The sequence below is a fragment of the Rhinolophus hipposideros genome (assembly GCF_964194185.1).
Source record: "Rhinolophus hipposideros genome assembly, chromosome: 4".
Classification (NCBI taxonomy): domain Eukaryota; kingdom Metazoa; phylum Chordata; class Mammalia; order Chiroptera; family Rhinolophidae; genus Rhinolophus; species Rhinolophus hipposideros.
This window is the reverse complement of record NC_138050.1, coordinates 7,344,711-7,365,038: the sequence shown is the minus strand read 5'-3', so window position 1 is coordinate 7,365,038 and position 20,328 is coordinate 7,344,711. Positions and strand designations below refer to the sequence as shown.

The window sequence follows — 20,328 nt, the reverse complement described above, 5'->3', positions numbered from 1 at the left end:
TTTTAAAATTATATGTATTACATAGTGTACATTAAAAATATAACAAATGTGACTAAGATGAAGTAAACGTTTAAAATTTGTCTTAAATAACCAAGGCTACAGAAACATAAGAGATGTGTAAACTAAGTATGAAATAAAACAATTTGATCAATTAGTGATTTATTATAATAAGATTTACAGTTAACTTTTATCTAGTTCATGGTAAATTCTTCCTGAATCCCTAATAAATGTTTTTGGCATTTCTAAAAAAAAAAAAAAAGTCTTAAATACTAATTTTTTTGTTTTCCCTAAATGTTCTAATATTTCAATGAGACCTGAGCATGCTTTTTTTGGTAAAATGTGGGTTATAGATCTTAATACAGTGAATTGGTAGTCTGGGTTTATGTGTCGTTATTTGGATATACAGTTTGAATGGCTATCAAAGTTGAAAAAGGTATCTTCACAAAGATATATACATAAATAGGACCCAGTGGAAAAAGAGTCTCCCTGATGGCCTTCACTTTCTAAATTATGGTATTAGATTTCCAACCCTTATCTACCAAAGTTATTTGAGTTCATTCAGTAACTAACTTCCTGGAGAGCAGCACAGCCTGGTGGTAAATAAGCACACAGGATCCGAAGCCAAACTAGAGGTTTGAGTTTGGTTCTGCTACCTGACCTTGGGAAATTACTGAACCGCTCTGTTCTTCAGTTTCCTTATCTGTAAAATGGGACTTATGACAGCACCTATCTCTTACAATCTTGTAAAGAATTCAATGAACAGTCTGCACAAAGCACTCAGAACAATTCCTGGCACCTCATCACTACATAGTTATTTTTGAAACAACCTTTTAAAGCCATTTGTCCATTCTAAAGAATTAGATGAACTGAAATTAAATCACATAATCGCTAAATCTACATTTAAATTATAATAGATTGCAACTGAATAAATGAGTAAGAAAGGATGATACTGTCATGTCCTTGGTACTATGGGACACAGGGCCATTTCACACAGGGATAGAGTATGGTTGTTAGTATCATCCATTTACTAAGAATTAGTAAAGCTTAATCTACCTTTCATTTTTAGATAAAAATAAACATTAGAAATCCTGATATTTCCTTCCCATACCCCAGTGGATCAGCGCACATATTACATTTGGAAACTACTGGTTTTCACCACCATTACATCAACAGTATTACCTATAAAAAATGTTTTAAAATGTTTAAATGCTCCACTGTCCCTCATGCTGGAGGCTGGCGATGGTGTCTGGCCTGCAAACATCCCCTGTAAGAAAAAGCCCTCTGCCCTCAGCTACAGTTTCCGTTTCGGTGGCCCCGTCTAAACACTGTACCTCTCGTTCCCCCAACCCATCACCCTCACTACAGCCAAGTGTGAACAGCTGCTCCGTGCCCCACACACGTTCTTACTCCCCTGCCCCACGCTTTTTTCTAGGACTGACTGCTCTGTAGGGTTCTCAATCACAAGCCCTTCCATAGGTGGGCACTTAGCAGGCGTGGGCAGTTGACCAATCCAGCCAGAGTCCCACAGTTTTTTGTCAGGTTTGAAATGGATGTTCCATGTAAACCTCAAGAAGCCTATGGCCATCAGGTGGACAAAAACTAAACGAGAATGAAACGGATGTAAAAGAAAACAGAACAAAGAGACATCTGCCTAATCAACTTTATAACCCATAGATGAAAAGGAAGTTTCATTTTATTTCTCTCCTCCATAATGGCCCCTGTTCCTTGGATCCAGAATTCCACCTAATGACTACTAGCAATTAACCTTTTATAAGATGGTCTAGGAACATACTTATAAATTTATAACTAAGATTTTTGGGAAAAGCACATTCCACGGTAGCATCACAAATAAATTTATTGAGCCCAACCTACTTCTGTGTTAGGGCCTACTGTATTAGGAAATTAATATAGAACCATACAAAACAATGAAAACAGGCTATTAAAAATGTATCAGGGTGGCCAGATGGCTCAGTTGGTTAGAGCGTGAGGTCTGAAGAACAGGATTGCCAGTTCGATTCTCTCATGGGATGGTGGGCTGCGCCCCCTGCAACTAAAGATTGAAAACGGCGACTGGACTTGGAGCTGAGCTGCGCCCTCCACAACTAGATTGAAGGACAACAACTTGGAGCTGATGGGCTCTGGAGAAACACACTGTTCCCCTGTAAAATTTTAAAAGTATTAAAAAAATAAAATAAAAAATGTATCAATTGCATAAAAAAGAGACACTACTAGTTTGAAGCATTCTCTACTACTATCAACTTTACCAAAATAAGTACTCATCAGCCACAAGACATAAGGGGAGAAAAGCCAATCTGGTTTATCAGAGTAAAACAATTTGTTTTCAAAGAATTTAGCTGGCTATATAAAGAACTGACACATAAGCGGGATATTTTACAGCAAGAGAAAGCTTCTGAGGGCTGCTCTGCCTTCTCAGGATGGTTTCTGACCTCTAGGCCACACCAGTATTTCTCCTCTCTGACTTCTAATAGTCAGGAATATTAATGTATCCACAAGAGATAAAGCAACAGAAAACCTCAATTCTATGAATCATGCAAATAAATTATAGTGACAGACATCAGAATTACCATTAAGAGTAAACGGACATAAAAGCTATCATTTGTAAAAAAAGTTCTCCAAAATAAAAGTATGTGTAACTGAAAATAATGGAAAACAGGTTGGCATGAACTATGTTAAAGTAACCACACTGTTCAATTTTCTGCTAAGTTAAACTATGGTTATTTTTCTGCTCTCCATTTTTTTTTTTTTAAAGTCTACTTTTCTAACTGCCCAAATACATGTATACCATTTCCCAAAGGCAAGTACGTACTAATGGGTTATTCTACTATTCACTGGCCGCAAAAACGGCTCCAGTCAGGCATATCAAACAGGAACTCTTTTCAGTATATGCTTTTTGTAAAAGCAATGACGACAAACCTGTAAATACACATTTAACTGAGAATAGACTGCTGAAATTATATGTGTGCCTCTTTTTAACAAAATCCAACTGTTAGAAAAGAGTAACTACAAAGTTTCTGAAAGCAACTACATTCCAGTGTTGTTTGCAACACTACTTGGCAGACAAGTTGAGGGGCAGGAAAAAAAAAAGCTGAAATGCTGATCTCTGAATTAAACTAAGCCACCTTTCCCTACCCCCCAAAACCCTAACCTTAGTTTTTAAGGGACTCCTATAATGTGATAACTCTACAAATAAAAAAGGGGGCAGGGGAACAAGAGAGAAACAGAAGTAATGATAATTTCAGGCCTGAAAAATAGGACGTATACAAGTGCCAAAGAGCCTGGACAAGTTATCACTATACTAGGTCTGCTGCGTCCACTCTGACCACCAACTTATTTCTGAGTCTAACCTAAGGTATTCATCCATCTTTCATAGTTGGAGCCCTAGCAACCTAGAGATCTCAATTCTTCATCATCATCACCAGGTACAGAGATCAGGAACTGCATTTCTGCTCATGAATGAATCTCTAGAGGGAGTAAGACAAAGCTTTCTCTGATGGTCTCTTACTAGCTTCCTTCCCCTCTGTTTCTCTCGATTTCATTGAACCGCAGTTGCTCAACTTTAGGGAAAAGCACCTTTTGAACTTAGCCCGATCCACAGGGAGTGATAAAAATGAGACCTTCTCAGAAACCCCTTTTTACACAATCAACACTGGAATTTTGATGCGCATCTATTACATTAAAAACAACGTAACAGAAGAAACAGTATTATAGAGCTTCAGAATTAATTTTGTGATTTTTATCTAGAATATTGTTTCACTTGCTCCAAGGCTATCTGCAAAAAAAAGTTAGACACAAGGTGAAGAGGTTGAAATACATATACTGGTGAAGGCTAAAGGTAAAACAACTTTGAATATATAAAATACTAGTGTTCTAAAGCAAATGGGTTGTTCTAGGACACTGTCAATGTGACAACTTTATTACGATTCAAGACACATATTAGCATTGGAGTCTGAACCAAGTAAGGGTGATAGTCACAGGAAAGTAGGAATGAGATTGAAGAAACTGAGGTTTTGCCATCCCCGGATTTAAGTACTGAGGCTTTTAGTTACTAGACAACTCAATAGGTAAGCATTATTTGGGTACCAGAAGTGGAGGCCAGACTTCTCGTGAAACAAGGGAAATTAAATATTTTCCTTTAACTCTACTCCCCATGAAACCCTAATAAAATGACAATAAAATAGATTAGGGAAAAACTCAAAAGGCCCAAAGAAGACAACCATAGAGTAGAGATGTCAGCAAATTTATAGAAGAGAGAAGGCGGATGGAGAAAAAGTCGGAGCCCAAGTGCCTGTAAGGGACAAAGAAATGAAAAATAAACTCATTCAAACTTCAAGGCTCAGGGATTATTATTTTTATTTTTTTTGGAGGGTGGGGGGTGTGTCTAAAAACACAAGTCTGGTTATAAGTCCGTAAAAGGGACATTTTGACTGCCAGATACATAACCTTTCTTTCAACTGCAGGTTTAGGCTCCAAAGAACTAGACCAGAAGACTCTGGGTTCGAGAACCTTGACGGATATCAGTGAGGCACTGAACAGAAGACAGTTTTAAATAAAGGCCTGAACTGAGCCACTCCTGGGCAGAGACTGGCATCCTCCAGCAGAAAATGAATGGCCTGAGGGAAAAGGCTCTAGCCACTGAAGGGGGGTGGGGGTGGGAAGTAGAAGGCATAGACAGGGAGCTATTATTTTTTAAGCCTGCTTGACAGGGGGTCATCTAGAGTGAAACCCAGGGTAGACAAGCTCCACCCATGATACACAAAGCCCCAAACAGCTTTTTGGAATTTCACTTTTGTATATTAATGAAATTTAAGGAAAGCTTTTAATAGGAAAAACAGAGTTTAAAACTGGGGTGGCGGGGCGATGAAGTCAGGTCTCAGAAACAACCTGGTAAGCATAAGAAAACCTAAACAACAACAAACACTATAAATACTATCCTGAGAAAAATAACAGAAAGTATTGCGTCCATGAAACAAGATCAAACAATGAAAGTAACATTCTAAGAAATAAAAAGTGTAATGAACTAGACAAAAAAAGTCAAAGAAATAGTCTAAAATGTAGAATAAAAAATGATCAAAAATGGGAGAGAAAAAGAAATATAGTCAATCTAAGAGTTCCAATATGCAACTAACTAACAGTGTATCAAAAAAGGCAGAACAGAGAAATTACACTGATAGGAAGGAAATTATCCTGATTCACAGTATCAGAACTGATGGAATGTTCTAGAACTGAGGAAAATGAGTCAGCAGTCTGCACAGGTGCAGAAATACCCGACGCCGTGAAGGGGGAGGAGACCAAGACACACGAAACCTCAGAACGCTGTGGACAGTGGATAGAGAACATCCTAAAAGCCACCCCCTCATTTGTTTTTAAACGAAAGAAAAGCCACATACAGAAGTGGTCAAGAATCAGAATGGCATCAGCCCTCTTCACAGCATCAACAGAAGCTAGAACAGAATAATCCCTTAAATATCCCGAAGGAAGGTTATAATCTAGGAGATGGATGTAGCTATTACAACAACCAAAACTTTTAAAATACACAAGATCTCACAGTTTATCTCCCATGCACGCTTCCTAAAGAGCTACTACAGAATGTGTTCCACAAAGCAAGGGAGAAAACCAGGAAAGAAGCTAGGCCCTAGAGAAGGCGAGCCAAGAACGCAATGTCCAGGTGACAAGGTGATGGGAAAGGAAAGGAAAGGCTGGCAAAGGCCAGCAGCAGGGAGGACGGCTCCAGGGGGCCCTCACCAGGCAGAGTTTACCTGAAGGGGAGGACTCAGTGGAAACCCACACTGAGAAGTTCTTTTTGTTTGTTTGTTTTTAGTTCTGATAAAGACTTTGGGAAGAATAAATGGAAATCAAGGACATGGAAAAATAAAGCAATGGTTAATTGCATGTTGGGAGCATGGGAAAAAGTGACAATGGGCAAGGATGGTGACAGAAGTAGAGAGCTAAATTTCTTATCTACCGTACAGGAAGTCAATAGATTTTTTTAAATAGGATTTTTAAAATAGCAGGATAAGCCCTTTATTTAGAATCTAAGCATAAATTCCAGAAATAGCAGTAGGAGTAATAAGTAGCTTCCTCTGGGGAGGAGCAGGGGGGCTGGGGACTTCTGGTTTTTTGTTACAAGCTTTACACTTACGGAGATGATTCCCAAAGCAGGTGAAACATACATGTCACCAACTGCTTTCCACAAATCACACAAGAAATCTATCGCATACATCATAATTACATACTAGTATTTAGTGACATACCAATTTGTTCGATTTAATTTACTTTGTGATCTGTATTATCATACATACACACATACCCCTGGGGTGGTGGGGTGCCAAAAAACGTATACAAATGGACACTTTGGCCAACGTTGCTTAAGCAGTAGTTCGCTGTAATCAGAAGTGTCTGGACACTGACGGTAACCACACTGAGCACCTCTTGTCATTGAAGAAGTCAAACGTGACTTGTAGTCATCTTTTGTTATCGGTATGTGTTGAGTATTACAATCAATACAGTTTTTTCCTTTCTTAAAATGTGCATACATTTTTTGGCTCCTCTGTATATATATTAGCACTCACCATGGATCCACCCAGCAGTATAATAAAACAGCATAAACTACCACAACAATTACATAACACAGATTTGTGATGTCTTCTGAGGATTCAGAAAAGAGTTAAAAATTCTAATGAAGGTTCTTCCCAAGTTGTAATAATGCGTAATTACTAGAAGGACCCTGCGCCAGGACTGGGATGTAGTTTTTCCCATACGCGTACCTTTGTGGCTACATTAGTAGGAAATGCCAGAAGTACGTTGCCCAAGACCCTATAGATAAATGGATGCATTTACAAAACTATATTAATGTCTGTATAATTGAACCACTTTTATGTAGATATTTAAATAATTCTCAAAGAATCAAGAGATCCCTTGGTCTAAGCCACATGAAATTTTGGTTATGAGAAAAATTTTGACACAAAATAGAACAAATCAGGCTGACCAGTTAGAAACTATTCTACTCTGAGACTATGAAGACATCAAGCAACTTTGTTGCCTTCCATTAAAGATAATTTTAAAATTACAAATCAAGTTTCTTGGCATTAAGTCTACGGATACAAATGAACAAGTTTTCTTTAAACAAGTATGAAATGCATTCCCCCTTTGTAAAAGTACTTCCTGCTGTAAGCATAACGTGCAGGCTAAGTACCAATGGATACTTACGTTGACTAATCCAAAATAGTGCTCATTGACTGGAAACTGTTCTGGACCAATCTCTTTCTCTAATGCCGAGGCATTGGCGCCCTGCAAAATGGAAAACACAAATCTCAGTATTTAGAGTATTTCATAACATTCCCACAATCATTTAGGCATTATGGAGACAGCCTTTAAAAAACTATGTTCCCTATAACTACCTGACATTATTGAAAGAAAATAAAGGAGGATAGTGAAGAATAAAGGCTTTCAATGATATGACTAAAAACTAGTTTGCAGAAACTTTGTCATGGAACCAACAAATGGATTAAGGAATTATATTCCTCATTTGTTCCTTTCTTCTAAATAATGAACCCCCGTAGTATCATGTATTCTACCAGGAGTGTAAGCTGACAGCAGTCAGATGACTGAGACCAGAGAGCTGAAATTTTGTGAAATTAAGTATGCATTTTTCAGGGGTCTAACAATTCTTCAGAGGTGTGTACACCTGAGCAGGTCTCACACAGAACTAAAGGTGACAAGATTGTTTACTAAAGCATCACGGATGATTGCACAGCTGACAGCAATCTAGATGGTCTATAAAATATGATAGCATATTATGTAGTAGAGTCAGAATAAACTACATTGACAAACAAAAACACGATACTTCTCAAAACCATAATGTTACATTTAAAAAACAGCAAAACCGGGCAGGCCGGTGGCTCAGGCGTTTGGAGCTCCATGCTCCTAACGCCGAAGGCTGCCGGTTCGATTCCCACATGGGCCAGTGCCAGATGGCTCAGTTGGTTGGAGCGCGTCCTCTCAACTACAAGGTTGCCGGTTCGACTCCCGCAAGGGATGGTGGGCTGCGCCCCCTGCAACTAGCAACGGCAACTGGACCTGGAGCTGAGCTGTGTCCTCCACAACTAAGACTGAAAGGACAACAACTTGACTTGGAAAACATCCTGCAAAACTGAGATGAACACATAACAAAAACACAATACTTCTCAAAACCATAATGTTAAAGAAAATCAAAACAGAGATTAACAAGCAAATGCACAATCCACACATATACACACAACAGCACACACGCTGTCTCAAGGACACAGGCACGTGGTTACCAGCACGTCAGTGAGCAAAGCCCACCCCTCCTGTGTTGACAGGTCCTTTCCTGAACCTGTAGAGCCCAGACCCTTGTGAAACCACACGTCCTCAACTCCCTGATGGGTCACATGTGAAAGTAAGTATGGACCGCTTACATGGACCTACTGAGTCAGTGGTTAGTTCTCCCAAAACAAGATTACTACTTCCTCTAGTATCTTCCAGCCATCCAGGGTGTGTGTTTGTTACTTTTAGGCTTTATATAAAATTGTGACACAATCACTTGTTTAGATCACTTATTTCTGAATCTGACTATCAATTAACTGTTTATAACAACATCAAATTCAATTATTACAGCAACATCAAGACCCAATGACAAAAATGGTCTTCGTGGGAATGCTGCAAGCCCCACTCTCCTTCCCTGCCAGCTCAAGGCATCTTGTCACAAAATTTCCTCACCTCTGTTAAAAACTATCATTAAGCCCAGATGTTTACCACCTACTGTAAAAATTCAAACAGAAATTGTTTTTGTTTTTTGTTTTCAAATGAGTATAATCTCTTCCACACAAAAAAAGAAGGCAAGGTGCTATTATCCAAAATACAACCTCATCAACTATCTATGGGGAATGATAAATGTCTGTACGCACTTTTTGGTAATTATGATGTTAATGTAGATTCATCAACTGTCATAAATGTACCACCCTGGTTCGGGATGTTGATAATGGGGGAGGCTGTGCCTTCCCTCAATTTTGATGTGAACTTAAAACTGCTCTAAAAATAGAAAAGCCTTGATAAAATAAAATCAGGGTAATTTTGGGTAATATCTTTTAGCCAATATTCCTGACAGTATAATGCTACTAATTGAAACTAAAGTTTTATTAAAAATAGGAAATGTTGTGGGTCTCTAATTTTATTGAGATATAATTCACATACATGTATAACACTGCATCAGTTTCAGCTGTAAACATGATGATTTGATATATGTATATTGCAAAATGATCACCACAATAAATCTGGTTAATATTCATTACCACACAGTTACAAATTTTTTTCCTTGAGATGAGAACTTCTAAGATATACTCTCTTAGCAACTTCCAACCATACAGTACAGTATGGTTAACTATAGTCAGTATGCTGTACATTATATCACCCGGGCCTACTATTTTTATAACTGGAAGTTTGCACACCTTTAGGCCAACATGAAATCTTTAAAGCTGTAAATAGACCACAGTGTACTAAAAAACAGCACTGACTTAGCAAAGCTCAGACTAGAGTTTAGTCCTGGCCATGCTAGTAACTATTTGTATAACTTGAGACAAAATGCTTCCCAAATTTGATGAAAGACCTGCACCTACACATTTAAGAAGTTCAATAACAACCAAACAGGAAAACCCAAATGCAATCCACACATTACAGTCATATTGTCAAAGACAAAGAGAGAATTGAAATCTTAAAAGAAGCGACTCATCACATGTAAGGGATCTGCAGCAAGATTAAGAGCTGATTTTTCATCAGAAACCACAGATGCCAGAAGGCAAAGGATGACATATTTAAAGTGCTGGGAGAAAAAAATTGTCAGCCAATTCTGTAAATGGCAAAACTATCCTTCAGGAGTGAAAGACAAATTAAGATATTCCAAGATAAACCTAAAGGGATTCATTACTACATCTGCCCCATGAGAAATACTAAAGGGAGTATTTCCAGCTAAAATGAAAAGACACTGGGCAGTAACTCAAAGCCATGTAAAGAAATAAAGAACACAGGTAAATATTAACAGCCAGTATGGTTGTTACTTTTGGGAATTTTCCCCCAGTTTTCTTCAGAAATAATTGACAGTATCACTGTATAAGTTTAAGGTGTACAGCAAGATGTGATTTACATATATTGTGAAATGAGTACCACAGTAGGTTCACCCGACATCCATCTTCTCATTACATCCCTGGTACTTATCTTATAACGGTACTTCTGTTTTATAACACCCCCTTTCTTCACATATGATTTAAGAGGAAAACACATTAAACGATAATTATAAATCTGTGTTAATGGGTACACAATGTATATACCAGGAGCCAAAAAAAATGTGTACAAGTGGACACTTTGGTCAGCGTTGCTCAAGCTGTAGTTCGCTGTAATCAGAAGTGTCTGGACGCTGATGGGAACCACTTTGAGCACCTCTTGTAATTGCAGAAGTCAAACGTGACTTGTATTTATCTTTTGTTATCGGTATATATGATTACAATTTTAATAGTTTTCCTTTTTTAAAATGTGTATATATATTTTTGGCACCCTCTGTATATAATCAGTAACAATATACAAAGTGCAAGGATTGAGATGTATAGAAGCAGTGTGTTTGTAAACTACTAGAACTGAGTTGGTAATTAATTCAAAATAGGTTATAATTTAAGATGCTAATTGTAATCCCCAAGAAAAACCACTAAGAAAACTAAAAAATATACAGAAAAGGAAAGAGGGCAATCAAAGTGGTACATTACAAAAAATCAAGTAAATACCCAAAAAGGTACTAATGAAAGAATTAAGGAACAAAAAATATGTAAGACGCACAGAAAACAGCTAGATGCAGAAGTCTTTCCTCAGAAATTACTTAAAAGTAAATGGATTCAGCTCTCCAATTAAAAGGTAGAGATTGGCAGAATGGGTAAAAAAACATGACCCAACTACATAATGTCTACAATAGATTCATTTTCGATACAGAGGCACAAAGAGGTTTAAGGTAAAAGGATGTAAAAAGATATTCCAAGCAAAGAGTGACTAAAAGAGAGCTGGAGAGTAAGGAGCTATGTTATTATCAGACAAGATATATTATTAAGTCAGAAAAGTTATATCAGTATAGTATTATATACTTGAAAGTTAAGAGAGTAGATTTGAAATGTTACCACACACACACACATCACATGTAATATTGTAAGGAGATGGAGGTATTAACAACCTTATAATGGAAATCATTTTGCAACAGATACATGTATTAAATCATCACATTGTATACCCTAAACTTGCGTATGTCATATGTCAATAATACTTCAATAAGTTATGAGACAAAGAAGAATATCTTATACTAATAAAAGGTTTACTCCATCAAGATGACATAACAATTATAAACATACATGCACCAACCAACAGAACCTCAAAATGTATCAATCAAAAACTGACAAAACTGAAGAGACAAAGGGACACTTCTACAACAGTTGGCAACTACAATCTCCACTTTCGATAATGGGCAAATCAACCAGACAGAAGCTCGAAAAGTAAAGAAAGGTCTTAACAACACTGTAAACCAGACAGATGTAACAGACCAACAGAACACTCCTCCCAACAACAGAATACATATTCTTCCCAAATGCAAGTGGAACATTCTCCGGGGTAGATCATGTTAGACCACAAAACAACTCTGAATGAATCTTAAAAGAATGAAACAAGCTATCTTTTGTGAACACACTGTAATGAAACTACAAACTAATTTTTTTTAAAAAAGGAAAACTGGAAAACACATATATGTGGAAATTAAACAACATTAACAACCAATAAAACTACAAGGAAAATTAGAAAATACAGTACCTTAAGATGTATGCAAACAAAACCATAACATATCAAAATATATGGGACACAGCGAAGGCAATGGTCAGAGGGAACTTTATAACTGCAGACACCTACGTTAAAAGTGAAGATCTCAAATCAATAATCTAACTGTATACCTTAAGGAATCAGAAAAAGAAAAATCTAATCCAAAGCTAGCAGAAAAAACGAAATAAGAAAGATTTGAGTGGAGCTAAGTGTAACAGAGGTTAGGGAAATAGAGGAAATTAAAAAAAACCCAAAATGTTTCTTTGGAAAGACAACAAATTTGACAACTCTTTAGCTAGATTAATGAAAAAGAAGAGAGAGAAAAAAGATGCAAATAAAATCAGAAAAGGAGGTGACATTACCACCAACTTTACAGAAGTAAAAAGGATTATAAGAGAATACTACAAACAACTATATGTCAACAAACTGGAAATCTACATAAAATGGACAAATTCTTATAAACACAAACCACAAACTGACTCACGAAGAAAAAGAAAACCTGTAGACGTAAAATAAGTGAGGAGATTAAATTAATAATTGAAAACCTCCCAACAAAGAAAAAGCCTAGGACCAGATGGCTTCACTGGTGAATTCTATCAAACATTTAAAGAATTAACATCAATCTGTCTCAAACTCTTCCAAACAACTGGAGAGGAATGAACACTTCTTAACCCATTTTATGAGGCCAGCGTTAGCCTGACACTAAAGCCAGACTATGACATCTCCATAAGAAACCGTAGACTGATATTCCTATGACTATAGATGCAAAAATTCCCAACAAAACACTAGCAAACCAAATTCAGAAACATATTAAAAGTATTATTGACCAGGACCAATATTCTGGATTAATATCCAGAATATAAAGAACTCCTACAACTCAAGAACAAAAAGACAATCCAATTTAAAAAAAAAAGAAAAAACTGGGAAAAATGACTTGAATAGATATTACTCCAAAGAAGATATTTGGAAAATTACATGAAAAAATACTCAGTATCATTACTCATTAGGGAAATACAGATCAAAATTGCAAGGTAACACTTCACAACTATTAGGATGGCTTGAATCAAAAAAAAAGGGGGTAAGGATAACAAGTGCTGGTAAGGACGTGAAGAAACTTAGTGGTTCCTCAGAAAGTTAAACATGGAGTTACCATACAGCTCAACAATTTCACTCCTAGGAACATATCCAAAATGTTCCTTAAAAACAGGAAGTCAATCGGATACTTGTATGTCAATGTTCATAGCAGCATTATTCATTATAGCCAAAAGGTGGAAACGAGTCCAAATTTCTATCAAGAGATGAATGGATAAACAAAATGTGGAGTAACATTCATCCATAAAAAGGAATGAAGTGCTTATTCATTCTATAACATGGATAAATCTTGAAAACACTATTAGAAGCATCAGTCACTTAAATATATCTAAGTGACCATTTTACCAAACTAAGTGACAATGGAAAATTCCAGAAGACAGTCAAAGTACTTTAAGTGTACTTTGTTTTGAAAGATACTGTGTAGGCAGAAAATAAATATGTCAATCTTTAATCTATTCAAAAGTCTGAAGTTACCTCCTTATGTACAGTTGTTGGAAATACTAGAGAAAGCATCAAATCCTTTTGTATGCCTCTGTATAAAACTTTATTTAATAAATCTCGAATATCCATAATCTGAAAATAAGGCAAACGGTAAAAGTATTTAGCACTCCCTTCCTTTAGGTGCCTTTCCCCGGAGTCAACCACTGCTAACAGTTTGGTTTTGGGTCATTGTTATCATACCTTTAAATACTATAAGGCTCAGTCAACAGCTTTTAAATCTGTGCTATGCAAGATGAGAAACTGGCACACACACTACCCCCAAGTCTCCTTTCCCAGGTCACCTCCTAGCTTTCATCACGTATTGTTGGATATAATATTGTTTCAGGGCTTCTAACGGTTCTACATTTAAATCTCTCGCTAGGTTTACTCTTTAATAAATTATCTGCTATGAAGCAAAAGGAAACCAGCATTTTCGTTTCCTCCCAGCATTCTCCTCCACCTCCCAATTCCTTCTTTATGTATTTAGGAATCATAACACTTACTTTTGCTTCTAAATCTGCCATGCTTTAGCCAAAAAATAACTGGAAGGAGAGGTTACCGAGGATAGCTAATACCCGAAGGAGCTTGACTGGTGCAGGAGAGAGGGGACAGAGAAACTGGTAACTTCAGATGTAAGAAAATTTTAGCTAGATATGCTACAAAGTTTATAGGCAACTAGTAAAAAATAAAATATTTTAAAAATCACTCCAACAAAAAGCAATACAGGAAAGCAGAAAAAGAAAGAAGCAAAGGAACAGAAATGGGGGCTTTCGTCACTAGTAAACTATTGCCACTCAAAGGAGAAACTTCCAAGTTTCTGGTTCTCATTCCCGCTCTTGGTTTTCCTCACATGACTGGAAACTCCTGGTTGCTTGTTCAGATTAGTGATGCAAGACCATGAGCATGGGCTTCCCCTGGTTTGTCCCGAAAGGGTCCCAAGTCCCACAGAAGGGGCGTATGAGGAACAGGCAGGCAGGTCAATCAGGAGCCGTGCTGCAGGGCAGCTCCGCGGGAAACCAGCTACCGCAGCCCGCTCCACGCTCCAGCCCTAATGGCCTGCCTGCCTTCCTCGGGCAAAAGCTCACTCACTTTCCGCAAAGACCACGTCTCTGGCTTTATCCAGAAGGTAAAACCCAGGCAGGCCTGCGACTCCGTTTAAACAGGACAAAAAGAAGGCTCCACTGAGCCAACTACTCCAAAGGAACTTCTCTAATTAATTACCATGGTAACTCGCACAGCCACACTCCAGCTACCAACCGCAGAATCCAAACTCAAGCTTCCATGGCCAGTTGTTCTGTTTAGTGGTTCTTCTCCTTCCTGAGGCAACTTTTCCTACTCGCTGTTGTCTCGTTAATCCTATCTCCTTCCAATCCCTAGGAATTCCTCAAAACTACCTGGTATGTTGGTAGCACCATGTTCGCTGAACACCGCACACTCACACAGACACATCTATTATTTCCACAGAAACTTTAGAAGTAGCTGGGCACGCATTCAGACTGGCCTGAGGTTCCTTTATAACATATTTCTTATAAAATAAGAGTTTTTATTTTAACACGTATATTACTTCCAAGTAGTCTATTCTCCCCAGAATATAAATAAGTCTAAATCACAGAAAAAACTTTGCTAATAAACATCTACAATACTGGAAGGACTATCTCTGATGCTAAATCATTCTCATCAGAAACTCTCAGCCCAAACCAAAGCCGGCTTCATTTAGACCACTGTCCTACCGTGTTTCCCTGAAAATAAGACCTAGCCGGACGATCAGCTCTAATGAGTCTTTTGGAGCAAAAATTAATATAAGACCTAGTCTGGGTATAATATAATATAATATAATATAATATAATATAATATAATATAATATAATATAATATAATATAAAACAATACAATACAATACCGGGCCTTACATTAATTTTTGCTCCAAAAGACGCATTAGAGCTGATGGTCCGGCTAGGTCTTATTTTCGGGGAAACAGGGTCAGCAATAATCTCCAACAATGTTTTCTTCAACAGTACTTGTAGAAATGTGAATACAATTTATAGATCAATTATCTATTTTGGAAAATAGATATCTTTTTCAAATTTCATTCTAATTATAAAAATCACGTATTAGTCATACGTTATGACTGAAAGGTGTCACCGCACTCTCTTCAGGATTACTAACGGCCTTGGGACACAGCGGAGAGCAACACTCAGGGAAGTGCTTCCAGCAAAAGCAACTCCATTTCTAAAATGCATCACATCTGGCTTGCCATCTAGGCTCATCCGGTTCTATTCTGAAAACTGACAAAAACAAGGGGGGAGACTAAGTCCTGCCCAGTCAATGGGGGGGGGGGAGTAAGAGTTCGATGAGTTCAAGGTGAGAATACATATAACACCCAAATAGGGTGAATCTCTTCCACATCTCTCAGAAAAGAGTTACTTTCTATCTAGGTCCCCCAAAGGCTCTCAGATTACAAAAACATACTCTCCCCATTACCTCATTTTGCACAACAAAGGGTTATCTGAGGAAGTATCTAGACCTGAAACAACCTCAATAATGGTAGTTGTAGGTGCCTGTAGAGAAGAACTTCAGCGCGTTTATTAATTCTGCCTGGAGATATGATCTCATTATTGTACACTACAAATGTGAAATAAAAGGCCTTTTAAACCACTTTTACAAAGGACAGAATAGGTCAGCAATTAGTGATATATTATGTGGGGATATCAGCAAGCAAGCGAACAAAAATCCAATTGTCAATATTACATAAATAGAACTATTATTCAAAGCCACAATATCCACTGATGCCACAAAAAAATGAATGTACACGTGCTGTGTACATGAAAATAAAAGATGGTATGCTCTGACAAACTAGCCCGATGTCACAAAAAATAACTCGAGATGAACGCTGATGTTAATGAAACCTATAAACAATCAGAATATGAATAGTATCATAAAATGAATGAAAACATTTTCAATTTTTCAATTTCAAATCTCTGTATCACGTGAATCCCTAAACATTTAGAATTCAAACACTTAAATATTAAGGTCTATGAAATATATAAATCATTAGATACCCGCTGTGTTTTATATACAGGCATATAACCATATGTAAACATTCCCTGCCAGAAGCAAACATGAGAAGGGGTGGGGCGTGACAAAGGAAAACATGCTTTGCTCCACTTCCCAAGCTGGGTAAGGACATCCCATTTGAACACATATGAACTTTGCTTTCATAAGGCTCACTCTAGAATTTAGGCAGCAACAGCCCCTTTCACCACCCACTCTTCCCGCTGGCACCTGAGTTACTGCCAAGTTAGGTTATCCAAGGACTGTTTCCCCAACACAGGTCAACTGTGAAAAGTAACTAGGAAGGGGGTGAAGCCCCCACTGCGGCAGGGTTCTGAAATGATTCCTGCCCTGAGGTGAGAATATTATTCATGCAGAACCTTAATTTTCTGTCATACTGCCGAGGGTGGGAGAGTTAGGGTGGCTATAATAAAACAAATTGTTTTCCATGTTCTATCTGACCTATTGCCTTCATTTGAGGAAACTATGATTTGCTTGAGAAGCACCAAAAAGTTCAAGGCTCCAAAGTCTAAGTCTTAGGAATAACTGGAACAAAACAGACTTAATAAAGACCTCTTCGGTAGTTTTATAAGGTGAAATTCTTCTTCAAGGAAGAGAATAAAGTAGGTAACTTATCCTAAGTTACTTCATAGTCAATTTAAATAAATTACAGAACACAGAACTCTCTTTGATTTCTGTGTGTGTGTGTGTGTGTGTGTGTGCACGCGCGCGCAGCTTTTCAAATATGTACTGAGTACCCACTATGCACCACTACGACAAAGATATATGGAATATATGGTCCATATCCTCAGGGAACATACAATATAAAAGAGGAGAACCTAGATCAAACACATAAAAAGTTGTATCACACAATATTTACGGAATAAAATAGGATTCGCCAACAAAACGATCCGGGAAGGTTTAAAGTAGGTGGGAACAGAAAAGACACAAGGCAGGCTGGTCAGGAGATGCTTTTGCTGTAGCTGGTGGACAGGTAAGTGGTGGTACATAACACTACTTTGTCTATCTTAATACGCATTTACGTTTTTCTATCATAAAAAAGATTAGGCTTGGTTAAAGCAAAATGCAATACATGATTAATAAGTGACACGGAGTACATGCAGGAGTTCGGAAAGAGACATTCCCTCACTTAAAATAATCAGAAGTACAGTATTTACCACCCAAGGTGGGAATTAAACCTCAGTCAGACTGGGACTTCTCACTGACAAGCGACTGTGAACACATCAGTGTGGTGGAAATTAAAGGGCTCTCCTTGAATGTGGGCGGGACCAGAGACGTGCTTCTAACCAATGGAAATGACAGAGGGGATGGGCCGTCACTTCTGTGGTCGTGACATTACAGAAGACTCGGTCCTGCTCCAGGGCGGCTCTGACTGGCTTTGAGGAAGCAAACTGCCATGCTGTGGAGAGCCTGCTTTCAACAATGGGGAGATTCAAAACACTGCTGTGTGAATAAATACCATGGCAGGTCTCTGTGCAGTAGATAATAATAATTCCCTAATAATTTATAATAAACTACTTATTTATTTTATGGTCCTAAAATAAAAGATACAGCTTACGGGGAGGGCCACATGGCCACATGCAGCAGTCCCTCCACGCTGAGGGCGGAGCCTCCAACCCTCACTCAGTCTGACTACAAATTCTACAACAATCTGAAGGAGCTTGGAAACAGCTCCATGGCTAGTGGAACCTCCAGATGAGAGCTGAGCTCTGGCTAACACATGAGCTACAGCTTGCAGAGGGCACAGCTAACACACAGAAGCTATTATGTAATAAATGTGTTGGCTGGCTTAAGCTGCTAAATATGTGACAATCTGTTGTATGGCGTAGAAAATAATACAACTTTTCCCTCCCATTTTCAAAATTCGAAAGCTCCACATTTGCCATGTTTTGTATAGTGTTTGCCCCTTTAGTTATGCTATTACTTCTTTTTGAGTTTAAAGAAATATTAATTCTAGAACTGTAGGGTATGACAGAGAATCCACGTTCACCCTGTAACAGGAGACCCAATGCCCCAGTTTGCCTAGTAAGTAAGTGTGCCAGTTGTCATGACACAATTAACAGCGGCACAACTTGTCATGTCCTAGGTGCCCCACTTTAGACGATAAGTGACCATTCAGGCTTATAATCACCTTCTATATATTAATCATTATGTTTCCAGGCAAGATAGCTTATTCTTTTCAATTTGCTCCGACTGCATACATTTCATCTCTAATCATTACAATGAACATTTTTGTTGGACTTTTCCTGGATTGATGGTTTCTATGGCAAAGACTTCAGCAAACAAATCAAAATACAGTACTTACGATGCAGACACTTCCTAGAGCTTGCTTCACCCTACACGTGAAGGGAGCGTCAGTAGTTCCTACAAGGTAGACATACCCTATATTCCTACAACTACGGTAACTTTCCTACAGCTTATGCTACATCCTTGTATAAAATTACTTCAAAAAGTCACTCACATAAACTGGCAATACCTGAACTTTCTCTAGAAAGAGAGCTCTCCTACAGCAATTTCATACAAGCAAATCCCACCTTAAGTATTTTATGTGGGCAGAATACAAATAAACGTAGGGGACGCCATATGTAAGTACTAACCTATATTAATTCATGTTTATTTTAAAGACATTTTCTTCTGCGGCTTACATGTACTAGGTACCATGCTAGGATAGAGGGTACAAAGTCAGCTTACCTCTCCAGAAAAGGAAACTGAGGATCCGCCTTTGTTGTTCACAGACTTTTAATAAACAAGTGATAGTGAGAAAGACATTCTAACATTCCTGTCCCTCAAAAAGGTTCTACTGCTTACCCTGTAATAAGGTAAAAAAAAACAAATTAAAAGCTTACTTCCTACTTGCAAATTACTAGTGTGCGTGCATTAAAAGTTGCAATATGCAATATAAAACACTACTTACAAAGCCCACTTAAAGTTTCTCATCTAATACAATTCTAATCTCAAAAACTGAGTTCTTTTAATACATACATTGTTTTGGGTGGGGCAGAACAGAGAAAAAAGAGCAAAATTCATGAACTACCCCTTAACAGAAGATGGTGGGTTGTGACTGAGAAGGAACACGATGGTAGCTTCAGAAGCGCTGACAGTATTGTTTCTCAATTGAAGCTGGTTATGTAGGCTTATTTAGCCTGAAAATTTACTGATGTTTACACTTATTTGTTCAGCAAAACAGTATAGTTGTAAAAACACACAGAAAGTAAAAAGTTTTGTAATATGAAATCTTAGATCTACATAAACAAGCACTATTAATCAAATAATTTTTAATGCTTATTATGTCCCTATAGGCAAAACAGGGCACAATAACATTGGTATCATAATAATAGGTACCACTTAGTATCATGTAGAGTAGATACCATTTTATAAATAGGTACCATTTAGAATGGATACATTCAGTATCAATATAGGCCCAGGACAAGACTAGGTACTTTTCATCCATGATCTATTTTATCTTCAGAACAACCCTTTTAGATATTATCCTACTTTTACAGATAACAAAATTAGCACTTTGAATCCTTAAAAGACTGGAAATTTGATTAATGCTATTCTTTCTTCATATGTAAATAAAGCAATATCTATATCTAATAAAGTCATTTTAAAAGATCTTAACTTGAAATTAAAATTGTTTTAATTGCACAATGTTCATTTGTTCTCACAAGGTATCAGTAGATGTCACAATCATTTCCAAGTCAGCCGATGGTGAATATTCGGCCAAAACAATGCACTAAAACTGCAGATTACTACAGAACTTCAGAAACACCACACAAGATTTTCTCTAACGCCTTCTATAGCTATT

General features: G+C 37.6%; 1 protein-coding gene across 2 annotated transcripts in view; it reads right to left on the bottom strand.

Annotated features, from left to right (window-relative positions):
• The window catches only part of USP12 (ubiquitin specific peptidase 12), an 80,955-nt gene that overhangs the window by 34,959 nt on the left and 25,668 nt on the right, over nt 1–20,328 (bottom strand). For both annotated transcript variants that reach the window (XM_081046809.1, XM_081046810.1), the window contains exon 2: nt 7,228–7,308. In XM_081046809.1, the coding sequence (XP_080902935.1) occupies nt 7,228–7,308 (81 nt within the window). The remainder of the gene's footprint in view (nt 1–7,227; nt 7,309–20,328) is intronic.